This window comes from Syzygium oleosum, unplaced genomic scaffold (assembly GCF_021117445.2).
Source record: "Syzygium oleosum isolate NSW1041296 unplaced genomic scaffold, Sole_v2.1 Sole_v2.02, whole genome shotgun sequence".
Classification (NCBI taxonomy): Eukaryota; Viridiplantae; Streptophyta; class Magnoliopsida; order Myrtales; family Myrtaceae; genus Syzygium; species Syzygium oleosum.
This window is the reverse complement of record NW_026607486.1, coordinates 15,182,137-15,198,295: the sequence shown is the minus strand read 5'-3', so window position 1 is coordinate 15,198,295 and position 16,159 is coordinate 15,182,137. Positions and strand designations below refer to the sequence as shown.

The 16,159-nt window shown below is 39.5% G+C and overlaps 2 protein-coding genes across 2 annotated transcripts; one reads left to right on the top strand and one right to left on the bottom strand.

Annotated features, from left to right (window-relative positions):
* The first annotated feature begins 512 nt into the window (after window positions 1-512).
* Window positions 513-10,454, top strand: LOC115672597 (protein ESMERALDA 1). Its single transcript, XM_030594442.2, has 10 exons — window positions 513-1,112; window positions 2,344-2,413; window positions 3,564-3,631; window positions 3,755-3,843; window positions 4,862-5,059; window positions 6,294-6,498; window positions 6,588-6,755; window positions 8,490-8,657; window positions 8,741-8,931; window positions 9,675-10,454. Exons 1-10 carry the CDS (start codon window positions 747-749, stop codon window positions 9,835-9,837), a joined length of 1,686 nt encoding a protein of 561 aa, XP_030450302.1. The 5' UTR covers window positions 513-746; the 3' UTR covers window positions 9,838-10,454.
* Window positions 10,455-11,154: 700 nt separating this feature from the next.
* LOC115672634 (uncharacterized) lies at window positions 11,155-16,159 on the bottom strand. The gene is made up of 7 exons (XM_030594504.2): window positions 15,925-16,159; window positions 14,314-14,550; window positions 14,067-14,122; window positions 13,739-13,817; window positions 13,513-13,651; window positions 11,768-11,881; window positions 11,155-11,662 (listed from the first exon to the last, which is right to left on the bottom strand). Exons 2-7 carry the CDS (start codon window positions 14,514-14,516, stop codon window positions 11,471-11,473), a joined length of 783 nt encoding a protein of 260 aa, XP_030450364.1. The 5' UTR covers window positions 14,517-14,550; window positions 15,925-16,159; the 3' UTR covers window positions 11,155-11,470.

The window sequence follows — 16,159 nt, the reverse complement described above, 5'->3', positions numbered from 1 at the left end:
CGATATAAAGTAAAGAGAAGGTATTCTCATCTCCCAGGGAAGAAAAAGATTTGGGAGAAATTGTGGGCATGGTGTGCGGGCACTAGCGCGTTAAAATAAAGAACATACCCACGAAGCCCGCGCGTCACTGCAATGCAAATGGACAGGCCGCGAAAGCCTTTGTCATATCTTCGGCTCTATTTCTTTGGTGAGGTTACCTCTTAACCGAATACCAATGATTCAATGAGAAAGCCTTGGTAATGTAGTCAAATCGATGTGATAAGGGGACGTAAGGAGCCAATAATGGGTGAAAACAGCGCGAGCCTTTTTTATCTTTTGGTTTTATTATTATTAGTAATTTAAAATTTTTTTTCCTTTAATAAAAAACCTTGCATCTCCAAGTGAAATATTTTCGCAAAAATAAAAAAAGGAAGCTCTAGCCCAAAAAAAAAAAAAAAAAAAAATACTTTCCTCCTCCCGTCAAAAATCCTAACTGGCCGCACCACCTTTCTTCTCCCCGAACCACGTGCTCCCTCCCCTCCCTCCCTCCCTCTCTCTCTCTCTCTCCAAACCACAACGAAGCATCGAAACTCAGGAGCGCGCGAGCGCGAGAGAAATCGAAATCGGGCCATCATCGGAGAATCCACGGCAGCTCCGCCGGCGATGTAACGATCCGGCGAGCGGGAAAGAGAGCGCGCGAGGGAGGAGCAGCAGCAGCAGAAGAAGAAGAAGAAGATCCGACGCGCTGCCCCCCCGCGCCGGATTCGATGCACGCGTACAATCGGCTCCCGAGCAGCGGACACTCGACGCCGTCCCCGCCGGGCTCCCCACTCCGGTCCCCGCGATACCGACATAGCCGGTCCAAGGGCCGGTTCACCCCGGCCCAGCCCGGCCGGACCCTCGCCCAACGGGTCGCCTGGCTCCTCCTCTCCTGCCTCCTCCGCAGGCAGGGCGTCTTCCTCTTCGCCCCGCTCATCTACATCTCCGGCATGCTCCTGTACATGGGCACCGTCAAGTTCGACGTCGTCCCCGTCATCAAGCACCGCCCCGCCCCGGGCTCCGTCTACCGCAGCCCTCAGCTGTACGAGAAGCTCCGCCCCGACATGGACGCTGATAACTCGTCGGCCGATGCGGTCAGTGGCTTGGGATTTCTCTCCTTCTCTCTCTTCTGGCGTGATCGATCCGTTTGGTGTTGGATTTGGAGGTGGTGTTGGATTTGGAGGCAGTCTTTGAGAATGCCTGTGAGATTGTTGTGTTTGCTAGCCGAATTATCGGGTGAATTTGGGTGAATCCGTGTGTAAGTGGATGGCGAGGAATGAGTGGATCTTTCGGCTTTTAGGTTCGAGATTTGATCTAGTCCGTGTTTTGTCTGCCAGTGATTTTGAATGTGGTGTGATAAAATGTGAGTGGGAGGATGGAATGATTAGAGCATTACATGGCATTGCATTGCATGCTGTAGGTACAGATTTAGACTTCCAAACAATACTCTTTTTTGAATTTGGAATTTATTAAGCTTTAGCCCAGTTCTATTTCTAAATTCTCTTCTGTGCTTACGGTTCTCTGGTGTTCGATAAATTTTTCAAGCGTAAGTGGTTGACAGTGTGTACTTTGTTGCATCTTCAAGGTTAGGACAATTTTAGCCATTATTCAAGGCAATGGTGACAGTTGGCAACATAATTGTGGACAAATTGATGGACTATGTTGCCGGTTATGACATTTTTTTTCGTACTGCACATTGTGTCAATGGGTTGCTTTGAATTTCTTGTGGTCATGAAAGCATACAGTAGATAAGACAAATCTACTTCTTTGAGAATCATCTCTGGGTTCGTCTGGTCCATTGCACCCTGTTGCAACCTTTTGCTGTTTTAAGGAGGATGTGAAACTTCTCTAGATCCTCAGACTATTGAATTTTTGCTTGGTCACGAAACAATGCAAGTTTTACTATATCAAATTACGATTTGTCTAGAGTGGATTGACTTCTATTACTTTGGAAATGCACCTTCAAACAAGTTGCCGTGTCTTATTTTGTTAGTGTATTAATGCTGAATTTGGTTTTGAGGAGATTTCTCTTAGCCTATCCTTCTCTGTCGTGAGTGCTGCAATTGCTTTCTTTTCCATAGCACACCCTTCCGTGCATGATTGATGACAATGTTGTTGTTAATTCAATCTAATTTTCGAGTTAAATTTACTGCATCTGTAGCAGGAGTTACTAACCATTTTCTTTTCAGTATAACAGATCTGTCCTAACTTTTGGAAATTCTTCTTTCAGATCTGCTTGTTTGAAGTTTTGCCGTGTGCTGTATATTCCTGTATTTCCTATTCTTATGCTGCTAGATATTGATGAATGTTTTCATTTAAACACAGATATCAACTATATGGAAACACTCCTATAAAGGTGGTGAGTGGAAACCATGTATCAACCAGTCTGCTGGAGGTAATAACTTTATGTCCAAGTTATTTCTTGGTCATTCATGCTGTGTTTCTTTTGGCCCCTGATGTTACCATTTTTCACGGGTTTTCTTGTTCCATCCACCTTTGTTTACATTTTGTTGAGCATTATTTTTCAAGGTTTGACTTGTTCATCTCGCATCTCTTCCTTTCACATTGCTTGTGAGTTTGGCTGGGCTTGGAATTTTCTTTTCATTTTCTCATTATGATTTTCTTTTCTTTTATTTTCTATAGTACATTATGATCTTCATGTGTGCTTGATTTTTTTGGTCAACTTTTTGATGAATATCCGACGTCAGTGGACTTGTTCAGATCTTTTATAACTCCTTTAAGTATTTGCTTGCTGCTTAGTTATATACATGTGCCCGGGGACACAGCTAATTCTTGAATGAGTTCATGATGGTTTTGCATGTGCTTTCACGATCTCCCCAAAAATAAATAAGCTCTGCTCTAAACTTATCATTTTCAATCCATTTATGTGAATATTGATGATAATAAGCCTGAGTTATGAATTTTGTTTAGCTAAGATAACTTTTTTTCTATCAATGGGTGGCAGTGAACCTTCTAGAACATAAATGGATGTTTTTGATTATTGGATCCTTGAGACTTTGAATACTATTGAAGATTGTCTCCTGCTTTCTACAGATTTAAGGTTTTCATACAATCTTGATCATGATTACTTCTGAGATGACATAGACAAGATGCTGCCGGAATAAAGTTTCGTTGCTGAATATTTATAGGATTATGAGCCTTCAAGTAGATCTTCTATCAGGTCGTATGGATATTAGAAATTGGTGGTTTAGAATATGCTGACGGATAAGTTATAAGATCTGTCAGTGAATATGCCTCGCTTCCAGCTTTCTATCCTTGCAATACATTTTCTTTCACCTACCGCTCGAAAGCAGTTGTGGAATTTTTTATTGTTGGTAGCCGTTAGTGTTTAAATGAATCTTTGGATATATCATCAAATTTGAAGCCGACTCTACCACTACCAGTGTGTATGGACTCGTGTTTTTCATCCTTCTAAGCATGTATCACAAGCTAGGAGAACCTCAGCAGACATATATTTTTTTGTCTCAACTTGTATGTTATTCAACAATTGATCTTTTCTTGGTTATTGCTGTGACCTCTTATAGGTTTACCTGAATCAAACGGTTACATATATGTTGAGGCAAATGGTGGTTTGAATCAGCAGAGGACTTCGGTATGTTCATCTTAAACCTTATATACCATATACACTGAGTAATTTTGTTTTATTGCTGCTCCCTTGTGAAGTTATGAATGTAATAACCTCAATATGACACCCATATGTCATTATTGTTTATAGATATGCAATGCAGTTGCTGTTGCTGGCTTTCTTAATGCAACCCTTGTGATCCCCAATTTTCATTTTCATAGCATCTGGAGAGATCCAAGGTATGACAACTCCTCTTTGGCTTCCATTTTTGTTAATAAAGTATGCTGCATCCATGCATTATTCCTGATTATGTTTTCATCTGAAGAAGATCAGTTCTTGCATTTTCAGTATGTTACTGAAGCATATAAGTTGGACATATCAGGCTACCTAGCTGTTAGTGTTGATGCTCTGCCTAGATATTGTTTCAGATTGGTTGGAACACAATATGAGTGGTATACAAGGGATCGATTATGGCCCTACCTATTAATGAAATATGTTTTGTAGTATCTCTGTTTCTGTAGCTATTTTAGATAACTTGTTGCTACCTTTCCTTAGGTGTCCGTTTCCCATGAAAATCGATGTACCACGATCTTAGTCTCATTGTTTCTCAGAAAAAAGAATTCTTGAGATATAGGTGAATGCCATGAAGTGACCTATAGATGATCTTTTCAAGTTACGACAAACATTTTAGGGAATGAGACTATTAATTATGGCCTTGGTTGTGCAAATTGCACACCTTATCATATGATTCTATGATTGTACGTTACAAAACCTAAGAAATGATCTGTGGAGTTTTAGAGGGTTTCTATCCTGAATCATTTAATAGATATTTAATTTATTCTAAGAATAAATTCATTAATTCTATTATGCTTTATCAGATTTCATGGAGGAGATTTTTGTTTTTGTTTGTGTTTGGACTGATTTTGATTGTACTTTTCTCCTGAAGAGAAATTGAGGAATTTCTTTGGTTCTTTTATGCATGCTAACTCGACAATGCTTCAACTTTTTCCATCTTTTTTTGCGATCAGGTTGTGTAATTTGCCCAATGAAACTCTTTTTGGATAAGTCGGGCTTCTCCCACTATAAATCAGATTGTTAGAATCTATTGAGAAAATGCCCATATTGGCTTTAGTCATATATTTTGCTGTAATCTAAACCTTGCAGTTCATTTCATCATGAATTTGGTAGATAATATGCTTTTGTAGCGGGATTTTTGCACTCATTAGAATTATCTGACAGTTGATTATATCTGTGCAGCAAATTCAGAGACATTTATGATGAAGAATTCTTCATTAAAACCTTGGAAAATGACGTGCGCATAGTTGATAAGATTCCTGGGTATATAATGGAGCGGTTTGACAACAATATGAGTAATGTTTACAACTTCAGAGTTAAAGCATGGTCACCCATTCGATATTACAAAGATGCAATTCTCCCAAAGTTGCTGGAGGAAAAGTTAGTTGCACTTTTGACTTTGATATTCACCTCTCTCTTTCTATGCCACTATTTCCTATAACCTACATGTTACAATGCATCACTCTTTTTGCCTATTATAATTTGTCTAGAAATGAATGAAGCGGAGTGCTTGTATCTTTTCCATTGCATAAATTTTCTTTTGATGTCGACATTCTATTATCTGAGGAGAGTGCTCATACATACTCTTTCCTTTTTTGCATCAGAGAGCGGTGCACCGTCAATAAAGTATGTCTTGGTGATTGTATGCATCAGTTTGCATGATTGCATACAATCCATATAGTGTGTGTATATACATACATACATATATACATACATATATATATACATACATACATACATACATATATATATATATACATACATACATATATACATATATATATACATATACATATATATATATATACATACATATCTATATATATATATATATATATATATATATATAAAATATGTCTATTTGTTTTAAGTTGGCGTAAAGGAAAATGTTTTCTTCTTATCTTGTTTGAGTGAGTGTGACTTAGCATTGAGGACATGAGTGTTTTTGGCTGTTAAACTATATGATCGTGTGCATGATATTTGTGAAAGGTGCCAGCATCTTTACTTAAAATCCTTTTCTTTCCTGTATATTGGATACTTTTTTTTCTGGGTGTATTTTGGATGCTTAAACTTTAGTGAAACAACTCATGCATATTGATCCACTGGATGTGCAAGTGAATAACCAATCATTTATCATTTGATTGGATCATTTAGAGTAAGTCAATCCAGGCACCAACTAACTTCTCCTGTCCTATCAACGGGAAATGGACAATTTTTTCATTCGGGAGAACAAGCACTTTGGTGCCATATCTTGATTGCCATTGCCCTTACGATCTTAGAGGAATATCATGAGGTTGGTTTGGTTGTATCTCCGGGCAGCATTGACATGATCCATAATTTCACATGTTTTCTTGATCTCGTGAAATGGCTTTGGTTATTTGGATCGGCAAGCAGTGCTCTGTCAAACTTTGTTGCATAAAGAACATGTTTATGAAGCATTAACGAGAACGAATATATCTGTATGCTTTTAGTTTGAAGGAACTTGCTAGTTGCTAATATGTCAACAACTTCTCATCATGAGGATGTAATATTGACTAAATAAAGCAGGGTATTACGGATTTCTTTGTGGTTATGACTTAAATTAGTTGTTAAATGTGTAATGCTTATAAAACAGGGTCATACGGATTTCTCCGTTTGCAAATCGATTATCCTTTGATGCTCCTCCAGCCGTACAACGGCTTAGATGCTTGGCAAATTATGCAGCTTTAAGGTTTTCAACTCCTATATTGAGTTTGGGCGAAAGCTTGGTAGCTAGAATGAAAGAGCACAGTGTCAAAAATGGTGGAAAATACATATCAGTTCATCTTCGCTTTGAGGAGGTTAGCTTTACTGCATGAAAAGCGCTTTGATTTGGTTTTTTGCTCTTTCTCTTTGTTTAGTATGATTGTTAACAGCAATCTTTGTACAGGACATGGTTGCTTTCTCTTGTTGTGTTTTTGACGGCGGGGAGCAAGAAAAATTAGATATGATTGCTGCACGGGAAAAGGGTTGGAGAGGAAAGTTCACAAAACCCGGTCGGGTCATACGTCCTGGTTCTATCAGGATAAACGGAAAATGTCCCCTCACTCCTTTAGAGGTAAGGTCTAGTTTCTTTTAGTAAATATGTGAATGCTACATTACAGATTGTTGAAGGGCTCTATACATTGCTACGATGAAATCTAGTTTATTTAGAGGTGTCACATTGGAAGGTGGAGGAGGTCATTGAGTGAAGTACATATGCTCAGACTTTGATGTTTGTCAGCAAGACATGTTTGCCTTTTCTTTCTAGCTTGTGTCCTGTTGGCTACTATCTGGGGCTGGATTGGGAATTCTCATGCAATGGGTGATTATCATCCTACTATGTTAAGATGGAGTGATTGGGAAAGAAGGGGAAGGTTCAAGCTAATTATTAGGGAAAAGAAAAGACTAGAAAACCTCGGATTAAGTGGTTCACTGTGTTTATTAGGGTTGATGAGAAGAAAGCAGCAGTGGAAGGAAATTTGTTTTACCTTCAAGGGGGGATATTAAAATCACTTAACTACGGAGGCATTAGCAGGGATTCTGGGGAAGAGTGAAATCCCTCCAACTCATTACTCTTCCTTCCACTAAAACAAGCCAAACAAGTCGATTAGGAAATGACTCCTTTGAATCCCTTCCCTCCTCTTTGAATCCCTTTGGCCTAATGAAAGCCAGTCTTGGCTTTCCTGGCCTTTTTGTGCATTAAATTTGGACGAGGGGTTGGACGGATACAGTAGCAAACTAAGTGAATCTGTCAGGACAAGTTCAGTTTTTGAATTACTGGTATGACTGTGGGGTTTGGATCTAGTCTTAATTTTTCCTTTATGCAATCTGGAATTGATGCAAAATTATGGGGAAGCTAAATTTTGAGCATGCTTTAAATTAAGTTCCAATAGGTTTGATCTGGTTGTGTTGGCCATGTTGTGTTCCCTGGTCACATTTGTTTGCTTACGCACAAAGCATAGGATCCACTAAAAATAGCTTTCTTTATGATTGTTAGCTCAGAGAACAATTGGCTCATGCAGTGCTACTATGTTCTGGATGTTCCTAAATGTATTTAAACTATCTAGGTAAAATGGGGCAGTCGTCTGAAACCTTAGGTCAGTGAAATCAAAGAGATTCTAAGAAAGATCTGGCAGCTACTGAAGAGGAGAAAATTGTCTAAAATTTTATCTTAGTAAGTTCCTTATTCGAGGAAATCTACAAATGCATTTACTTATAGGATCATCTTGCCCTGATATCTTTCTAGGTGTTCCATTTACTTGCTAAGAAACTACAAAAAAACTCATCGAAATGTTGCATTACGTTAACAAGTAACATGGTTTCTATTTATTGTGCCAATTTAACTTGAGAAAAGACGATGTTACTGTGGTAACTCTAATTTATCCTTTATGTGACTTGTGCAGAATTATTTTCCTTGTTGTTCACCACACCACTTATGCATGAGATGACAAAAAGGAACATATAAAACTACGAGATACCGGAACTTCTCTGATTTTTCTTTGGAGCTTGTGGGAATTTTTAAGCCTGAGACCATTATATGTTAGAATCATCGAGGTCTTTATATTTCTTTTGACTGCTTTAAGGAATAGCGTGGATACAGGAAAAAGGATGACTAACAAACTTGTGGACGTTCAACTTGTTCTGGCGACAGTCTTTTTTGTTCTTCTTCCTTACCTTTATAGGACAATGAATCCTGTCACATAGCAATAAGGACTCTGCATCCTCTCCATTGTCCATTTAAGGTTGTAACCAGTTGCAACTTTATGAAGGATACACATATCTAATTTCGTGTCTTGGTTGCATATCCTAGGTGGGCTTGATGCTTAGGGGAATGGGCTTTGACAAAAGCACGTCGATTTATTTAGCATCTGGAAAGATATACAATGGTGAGAAGACGATGGCACCCCTGTTGGAAATGTTTCCCGAGCTGAAGACTAAAGAGATGCTTGCATCCGAGGAAGAACTAGTTCCATACAAGGTCAGAAAAAATTCGATTGTTCATGTGTCTTGTTTGTAATGACTTTTATGACATCACTATATTGACTTTAGTTATGCCTGTAGAACTATTCTTCCAGGATGGCTGCAATAGACTACACTGTTTGTCTTCATAGTGAAGTTTTTGTAACAACTCAAGGTGGAAATTTTCCTCACTTTCTGATGGGCCACAGACGATACATGTATGGTGGACATTCCAAGACAATTAGGCCTGATAAGAGGAAGTTGGCATTAATCTTTGATAATCCCAATCTCGGGTATGTCATCAATGCTATAGATCCTTAAGCCTGTGTCCTTCAGTAACCATCATAATGTATATATATTGCTCTATCCAAAATGAGGGAAATATAACAACAATGCATGCCACCCCTAGGGAAGCCTTTTTAAACTATATCTTTGCAATGAAGGCCTGAAATAAAAGAAAGAGATGCATCTAGGGAATCCCTACATAATGCTTCTTCTGGGAGGATTCTGGTGAGGGTGTGATATGCAAAGGAGCAACGTCAATTAAAATTGGGTTTGCGAATTCAAATACAGTCACTGTAGTCTGTACTTGTATCTATATGATTTTCCCCTTTGAGACGGTGTGTGTCTCTTAAATTAATGTGGATCTGGCAAAACCAAACCTCATTTAGAACCTGCTGGACGTAGTGTGGGGTTGACATTTTCTTCGACCTGGAACTGTAGCTAAATATCACTCAGCTTGAATAACCACAGTTCAGCTTAGGGCTTGGCTGAATTCAGTTCACATTCTTCCATAAATCATGCCTATAAAACCGGTCTGTTCATTGTGCTCACTTGCTTTACAGCACTGTTGACTGTTTGAATAGTTTGCCGGAGAGAATTAAGAATGCAAGACTGAAAAGGACTCTTTGTGTAAACAAATGTCATAGGGTAAAAGAGCTTGAATGGTGTGTTTCTTTGATGTGGCCAATATTTGGCCTGAACATCCTAGTTTTATTGTTGAATGTAACTTGTACTCTTTTCATGTGTTCTCCAGATGGAAAAATTTCAAGCGGCAAATGCTGAATATGCGATCTCACAGTGATTCCAAGGGATTTGAGCTCAAAAGACCTAACGATTCTATATATAGTTTCCCCTGCCCAGATTGTATGTGCCACAGAAACAAAACAGAGGATTCTAGATCATCATCAGCCACATGATTTACTTGGGCAAGGTTTTAAGCGGTGTTCCCCTGTACCTACAATTCACAAGCTTACCTCTCTTCTGATTCCCCTTCGGGTGTTGTATTCTTTCATTCTTTCCCTCTGTACAGCAAGCGGGTCAGTTTACACTTGAATTTGGAAGATTGAGTTCTTATTGGAGGCAACATTGGACATTATCTTCCTGGGTTTGGCTGAGGGGGAGTTGCATCTTTCTGCAAATCATGCCAAATGGGACGAACAACATCAAATTTCTGTTGCTGGAGTCGCTGCTCCGGTCACTTACTGAGCGTTTTTAGTATTGTTGCTGGAGCTGCTTCATCTAACACGCTGAAAATTAAGTTGACACATCAATTGGTTCGGGCCCTGGTTCTGCCATTTTGTACATTGTTAGGAGTTTGCTTGTCTCGCAAGAGTGGGAAACTTGAAGAGGTTTTGTAGCTTCGAGAGGAATCAGGGTCCTAATTTCTCTTTCTGTAACACTCATTTAGAATTATCTGTGTTTAGATATTACAGCATTTCATGATAGTCTTGTAAGCTGCATTTGGCAGATATTTCATTCTTGAGCTATATGCTCCAATTCATTCTAATGGAGGCAGAAATTTGTCAAGTTTTAACCTGCCGCTTTCCGTTGACTGTGTATAAGCTCAGGCCACTTTGTGAGCTGGTGGGAGCTCTCTCTCGCTTGTTACTGGTTAGTGTCATCCTTTATGTGAAATCATCCCTTTCTGCGAAAACTGTTATAACGATGAGTTCGAGATACTCACTCAGTTCAGTAATTCCCTTGCTCAGCACTAGATTTTTTCTCTGGAGATTAGACTCCTTCCAAACTTGATCTATGCGACCATGGAATGCGGGAGCTGATACCGTACTTTGGATGAGTAGAGGAGCAAATTTCAGATGGAGAGTTGGGTGAACATTCCAAGGGAAAGTAAAAGTAAGCCGAAATGAAACTAACGACATAGGCTCGGCCAAACTGCGGTTAGGACAAGAACTCGAGAGAAGTCGAGAACCATGCGCAAAAGTCAGAGTAAAAATGCATGATATTAACCCCTAAGCAGAAAGATGAGTTACTTCTATCTTGCCACTTGCTTTTCAGTACTCTCAGTACCAAAAGGTTTTCTATCTTTTGTGGAAGTGTCCATGATCGGACGGACTCAAAATTCCATTTCTTTGTTCCAAAACACTCCAATGTGATTTTAGACACAATATGACAATTTGGAAATTGAGAGGTTACTTGTTTCCATTGGATACCCGTCACTCGATAGAGAGTTAAGATTGTGCACGCTCAAACAATTCATACTTTGGCACGATTGATTAGACGAATAAAAACACTTTTTACCCTTAGATTCCAGACCAACGATAGTTGCACTGGAACCTCGGGCAAATACTTACTATAGCTACAAGCCTAACTCGATGAATGCGAAGAATGGCTTAGTTCCTACTTCCGAAATGAAAATTACTTTACATGGTAAACCCAATTTGGGTTTAACCAGAATCAGCAGCTACAATTTTACATGGCTTCCCCTCCCTTTCTACATAAATTTCGTAAAAGGAGGGCTGCTGTGGTTGTCATTGCTTTCCTCTTGAAATGTTGAAGACAGTTGAATGTATAGGGTCATAAGGGAATACACTACTCCAGAAGCTTGTTGCATGTGCCGACGCAGACAGCTGCAGCGAGATGCCAACCGGCATGAAGATATGGCGTCCTGGGAAAGACATCATCAGCAATGAAAAGGGCACCTCCCAGCAAAGTTGACATTTTATGAATAGTGTGAGCCATCCTTAAATCTGGATCTTCCAGTGCTCTTTTTGCGAATGCTACCTGCAACATCACTTGGAGAAATTATGCACAAAACCAGAAAGAATTTGCTGTATTTTTTACATTGTATGGCACTGCTATTGACTGAATTTTGAACTTTAAGATTACCTCCATCATTCCAGTGTGAATTGCTGAGACCATCAGAGGTTGGACAGGAAGAAAAGCAGCAGATGCTGCCATCAATAACTTCGGATTCTCAGTTCTGAGGGCCCCGGACAGACACTGTGGACAACGAGAAATGACAGAACATTATCATTATGAGTGAGCAAGCTAATGGCTCAAAATATCTTGAAGCCAAATGAGAACAGGGGCCAGAATCAGCAGAGAGAGAAAAACAAAAGAAAAAGATAGGATAAGTATTTGCAGAGAGGATTTCATCAGAGTGCAAGAAACTCGGAATATTTCAAAATTTTCAAATTTCCCAAAATTAACATGCTAGAGCAAGATATGCATACATGATATCCTTTATCTAGATAGATCATGGTGTCAGATACACACATAATGCCCCTCTGTAAAATAAATTATTCTCGCTTCATTGTTATGGCGGTTTATATTATCCAATCAATCTTTTTTTGGATTCAAGCCCCAATTTCGTGAAAAGAAATGATAAAAAATAAGAGGGAACCAATACTTCACACCACGTGCTCGGGCGCACGAGCACGCGCACATACTGGAGGCTGCTTTCTGGACAACTTAAAGCAATCATTTCACATGGTAGCAAAGCACATTTCTTTTTTTTTTCTCCAAAAGTTCAAATCTTGACACTCCATATACTTTTTGTCTGTTTTCCAGTTCTCGTGCTTTCATCTATCGTCTGTTTTATAAAGTCATGCTCATAGATCGCGTTTCATGTGTAAGGTCCAGTAAATAAATAAGTGTTAATAAGCACACATGATTGTTTTGAATTTCAATTAGAAACTCTTCATCGTGCATGCATAGAGAAGAGAAACAATAAACATAACTAACTAGCTTCCTGACATGTTTTCTTTTCTTTGTAATCTTTTCAAGGAAAAGAAATTGTGGGGGGGGGGGGGGGGTCGAGTGGAGATCGTCAGAAAGTATCATTAAAGCAGTCTACTGTTTGAGTCTTAAAGCTTGAACAGAGAGGAAATAAGGAGAGATAACTGGAAGCACTAAGTTGCTAACAATCACACTCCATGCTATAATAATTTTAAAGTTTCGTTGTATTAGTGCCTTACAAGGATGAACATCTATATTCCTCTTTTTTGTTGCTCGATACTGTTTCAAGTACCACACATCTGTGCTCTTGCCAGAGTTCGAACCATGGTCATGCCCCCATTCCCTCCCCAATCATGCCACCAGTCAGAATGTGCAGTAACATGGATAAAATTAAAATGTATAGCTGGGAAGGAGATAGTGATTAAATAGAAGGAGACAGTTCAATAAACAACAGAAAAAGCATTCTGGTCTTTTTCCCGTTTTTCTCCTTGAGAGTAATAGTTTATCAAGGTTAATCATGAGTAGCTATAGCACCAACTAATAAGACAACCACCGTGTTCAAAGCCCAAGTCATTGAACTAGCCATGACCTCAAAAAGTTCATCAAGGCAAAGTAGGTATGAACCAACCAGGGAGCAGGAAATTCACGAGCCACACTATATATTTAGCACCAAAATCAAGAAGGTGTATAAACAGTCTCTTAAACCCATTTAGTTATCTTACCCAAAGCTAAGGTTTGTTTGTTATTATACACATAAGGCATTCAAGTCACAATAAGAATTGGCGATATTTATTATTTAACTCAATAAAAGGCGAAAAGACCAACAGATAAATATGGACCTTGTTCATTAGTTGAGCCAGAGCATGGAGAATCATATTTAGCCAGTTACTTACCACAGTAGCAGTGGCTATCATTGTGTAGTCAACCCATCTAAGGAAACTCCTCAACTTCCCTCTTGAAGAATGATACAAAGATGATGCAACTCCAACTCCAACTAAAGAATTAGCATAGAGCTTCATGTTGAGATTCTTCCTAGTTGTACAATCCAAAATCATCAGAACCGACGATCCAAAAATAATCATAATATTGATCGATTGAACACGTTAGCAAGCCAATCACCTTGGCGTTTGCATGCCAAGAGCAATGAAAGGAAGGGATGTGAGCACATTTGCAACTGTTTCTGCAAGATGCTGATCACCTACCAAAAGAGAGAAAAATTTGAAGAGCAGTTTAGAGTGCATGCTGAATTTTGTACTAGCAAAGAAAATTCTGAAAACATTGTTTCTGGTCCTCCAGCTAACTTCAACTTTGGGGATGGATAGGCTTTTAATTTGGTAGGTGGTACAAATACAAGCACTCTAGACCAGGGTCATATGTTCTCAAACATGTACTAGTACAAGGGCAGAGAAAGCCCAGGTCTGATAAACAGAAGTATTTTCTGCCATACCGTGAATGCAACATTGGATAGGCCTCAAACATGATGGTCTTTGCTGCCATACTCGCCTGCAAAGTATTTAAAACAAATTAGAAACTTCAGTAATATTTCACACTTGCATATGAATCTAAAACGTGACAGTGAATTCAATCAATATTATGCCAGACCGGGATCTGAAAAAACATATATATCAGCTAAGCCTACTGACAAATGTCACTCAAGAATCTTCTTGGATTGTCATCTTTTTTGTTAAACTTACTGCACAAAAAGCTGCTGATTTAGTCCAATTCTTGAACTTGATTGAGGATAGTCCCCATGCTTGCTAATCTCTTCGAGTGCAAATGGGGCATGAGGCACGATATGTACCCCATGCACACCTTCTAAGGTTTTACTGGAGTTCAATGTACTCTCGAGACTCATAAGCAGTCGAGCAACGGTTCGAATGAGTCTATCCGTCGGCATCAATTGGCTGCTGTGCGCGCCAACCGCTCAATGTCTGCAATGGCACAAAATGCACAATCAAGACAGAGCAATTTACCTCAACTCATCTCTTGAGGAAAAAGAAATGCCAATGGAAGCTTTCAATTAGATTGGAGAAGCCTTGTATTAGTTCACATTAGCAAGCAAGCTCCTTTTCTTAAGTAGGCCTACACCTAGACAATACCTAATGGTAGAGATTCCAAATTTACAACAAGTCATCACCAAAATTAAGAGAAGGAATGAAAAACTTTTGCGACTAGCAGATTGTTACTTTCCCTGGTGCACTTGAGACCATAAGAGGAAGAGGTTAATCTCGACAACAACATGGACCAGACGCACTACTTTTGTGCTGAGGAAGAGCACAACCTTGAATAGCTAATCTCCCGATGCCCAATTCCTTTGCCATTCCAATCAAATCTCCTACATCTAAAGTGATTTTGAATAAATCAAATTTAGAGACTCGAGTATAAATCGAAATACATTCTTTAGATTTGATGAGATTTTATAATTTTCCATTTATTTTGGAAAAAGTTTCACTTTTTATTAATCAATGGCCTAATTCGCAACTAATCAATTATCGAACCTTCAAATCATATGAATAGCTTTGGACTTTGTGTTAGGTATTTAGAAGTTCAAAGCAAGGTAGTTAAGGATGAGGACATGTATAAGCATTTTTCTATCTATAAAAATGAAGTGGGGGTGAAATTTTAAAGAAACCCTGTCAGTACTGTGAGGCTCAATTCATTCTAATAAGGGGAAACTCCGCTCACTGGAACTGGCAATTAAGACCATCTTCAACCTTATACACTAAAAAACCCAGTAATGTGTGATGGAGCTCATCTCTCTATGCCATCATTCACACCAACTCCAAACTCAAACGGCCAATCCAAAAACCAAATCTTCAGCATCAAGAGCTCCAGCATCAGACTCCATTCCATTCAAGATTCCACGACCCCACCCCAACCATATTCAGATTTCAATTAAAGAAGAAAAAAACAAGAAAACAGGGTGGTCGCATTCTTGAAGGAAAAAGACCAGCATTACCCAGCCCCAAATAGACTGACATTGCCGAATTCATCACCGTATCACCCAGCCCCAAATAGACTGACATTGCCGAATTCATCACCGTATCAAAGTCCTAAACAGACCCATAAAACAAATCTCCCGTTTCCGTTTTCCAGGTAAACCACCCAACCCTCCAAAACAAACGCGCAGAGCTCCCCAATCGAAACCGCAAGAAGAACAAGAACACGGGCCACGATCGCCAGCTGAGAAACCCACGACGGGTCCTTCACCGCGCGCCGTTTCGCCGATCAAGAAAAGCGGAAAAGAAAAAAAAATAGCAGAAGAAAGAGCGGAGACAGAGACGAGAAAGAGAGAGAGAAAGAACCTGAAGAGATGGAGCTCAGAAGCGGTTGGGGGTTACACAGAGGAGAGGAGCTGGAGGACGGAAGGGGGGGTTTTATAGAGAGGGAGAGGGAGAGGAGGGACCGAGACCCGTTTGGTTGAGAGCTTCACAGTTTTGTGGGGGGGGAGCGAATCATCAATGCACAGAGAGAGCGAGAGATGCGAATCTGTGCGTGCGTTCTTCTCTCTTACATGTTCCTCGGAGCCACGAATCTTCC

Bases quoted from the DNA above. Each gene is read 5' to 3' on its own strand.
- LOC115672634 (XM_030594504.2), bottom strand. From the start codon at position 14,516: ATGCCGACGGATAGACTCATTCGAACCGTTGCTCGACTGCTTATGAGT. The intron at 14,123-14,313 runs GTAAGTTTAACA...AATACTTTGCAG, and splicing joins AATCAGCAGCTTTTTGTGCA to GCGAGTATGGCAGCAAAGAC. The intron at 11,882-13,512 runs GTAAGTAACTGG...CGTTGTCCACAG, and splicing joins TGATAGCCACTGCTACTGTG to TGTCTGTCCGGGGCCCTCAG.
- LOC115672597 (XM_030594442.2), top strand. From the start codon at position 747: ATGCACGCGTACAATCGGCTCCCGAGCAGCGGACACTCGACGCCGTCC. The intron at 6,499-6,587 runs GTTAGCTTTACT...ATCTTTGTACAG, and splicing joins TTCATCTTCGCTTTGAGGAG to GACATGGTTGCTTTCTCTTG. The intron at 8,658-8,740 runs GTCAGAAAAAAT...TTATGCCTGTAG, and splicing joins AAGAACTAGTTCCATACAAG to AACTATTCTTCCAGGATGGC.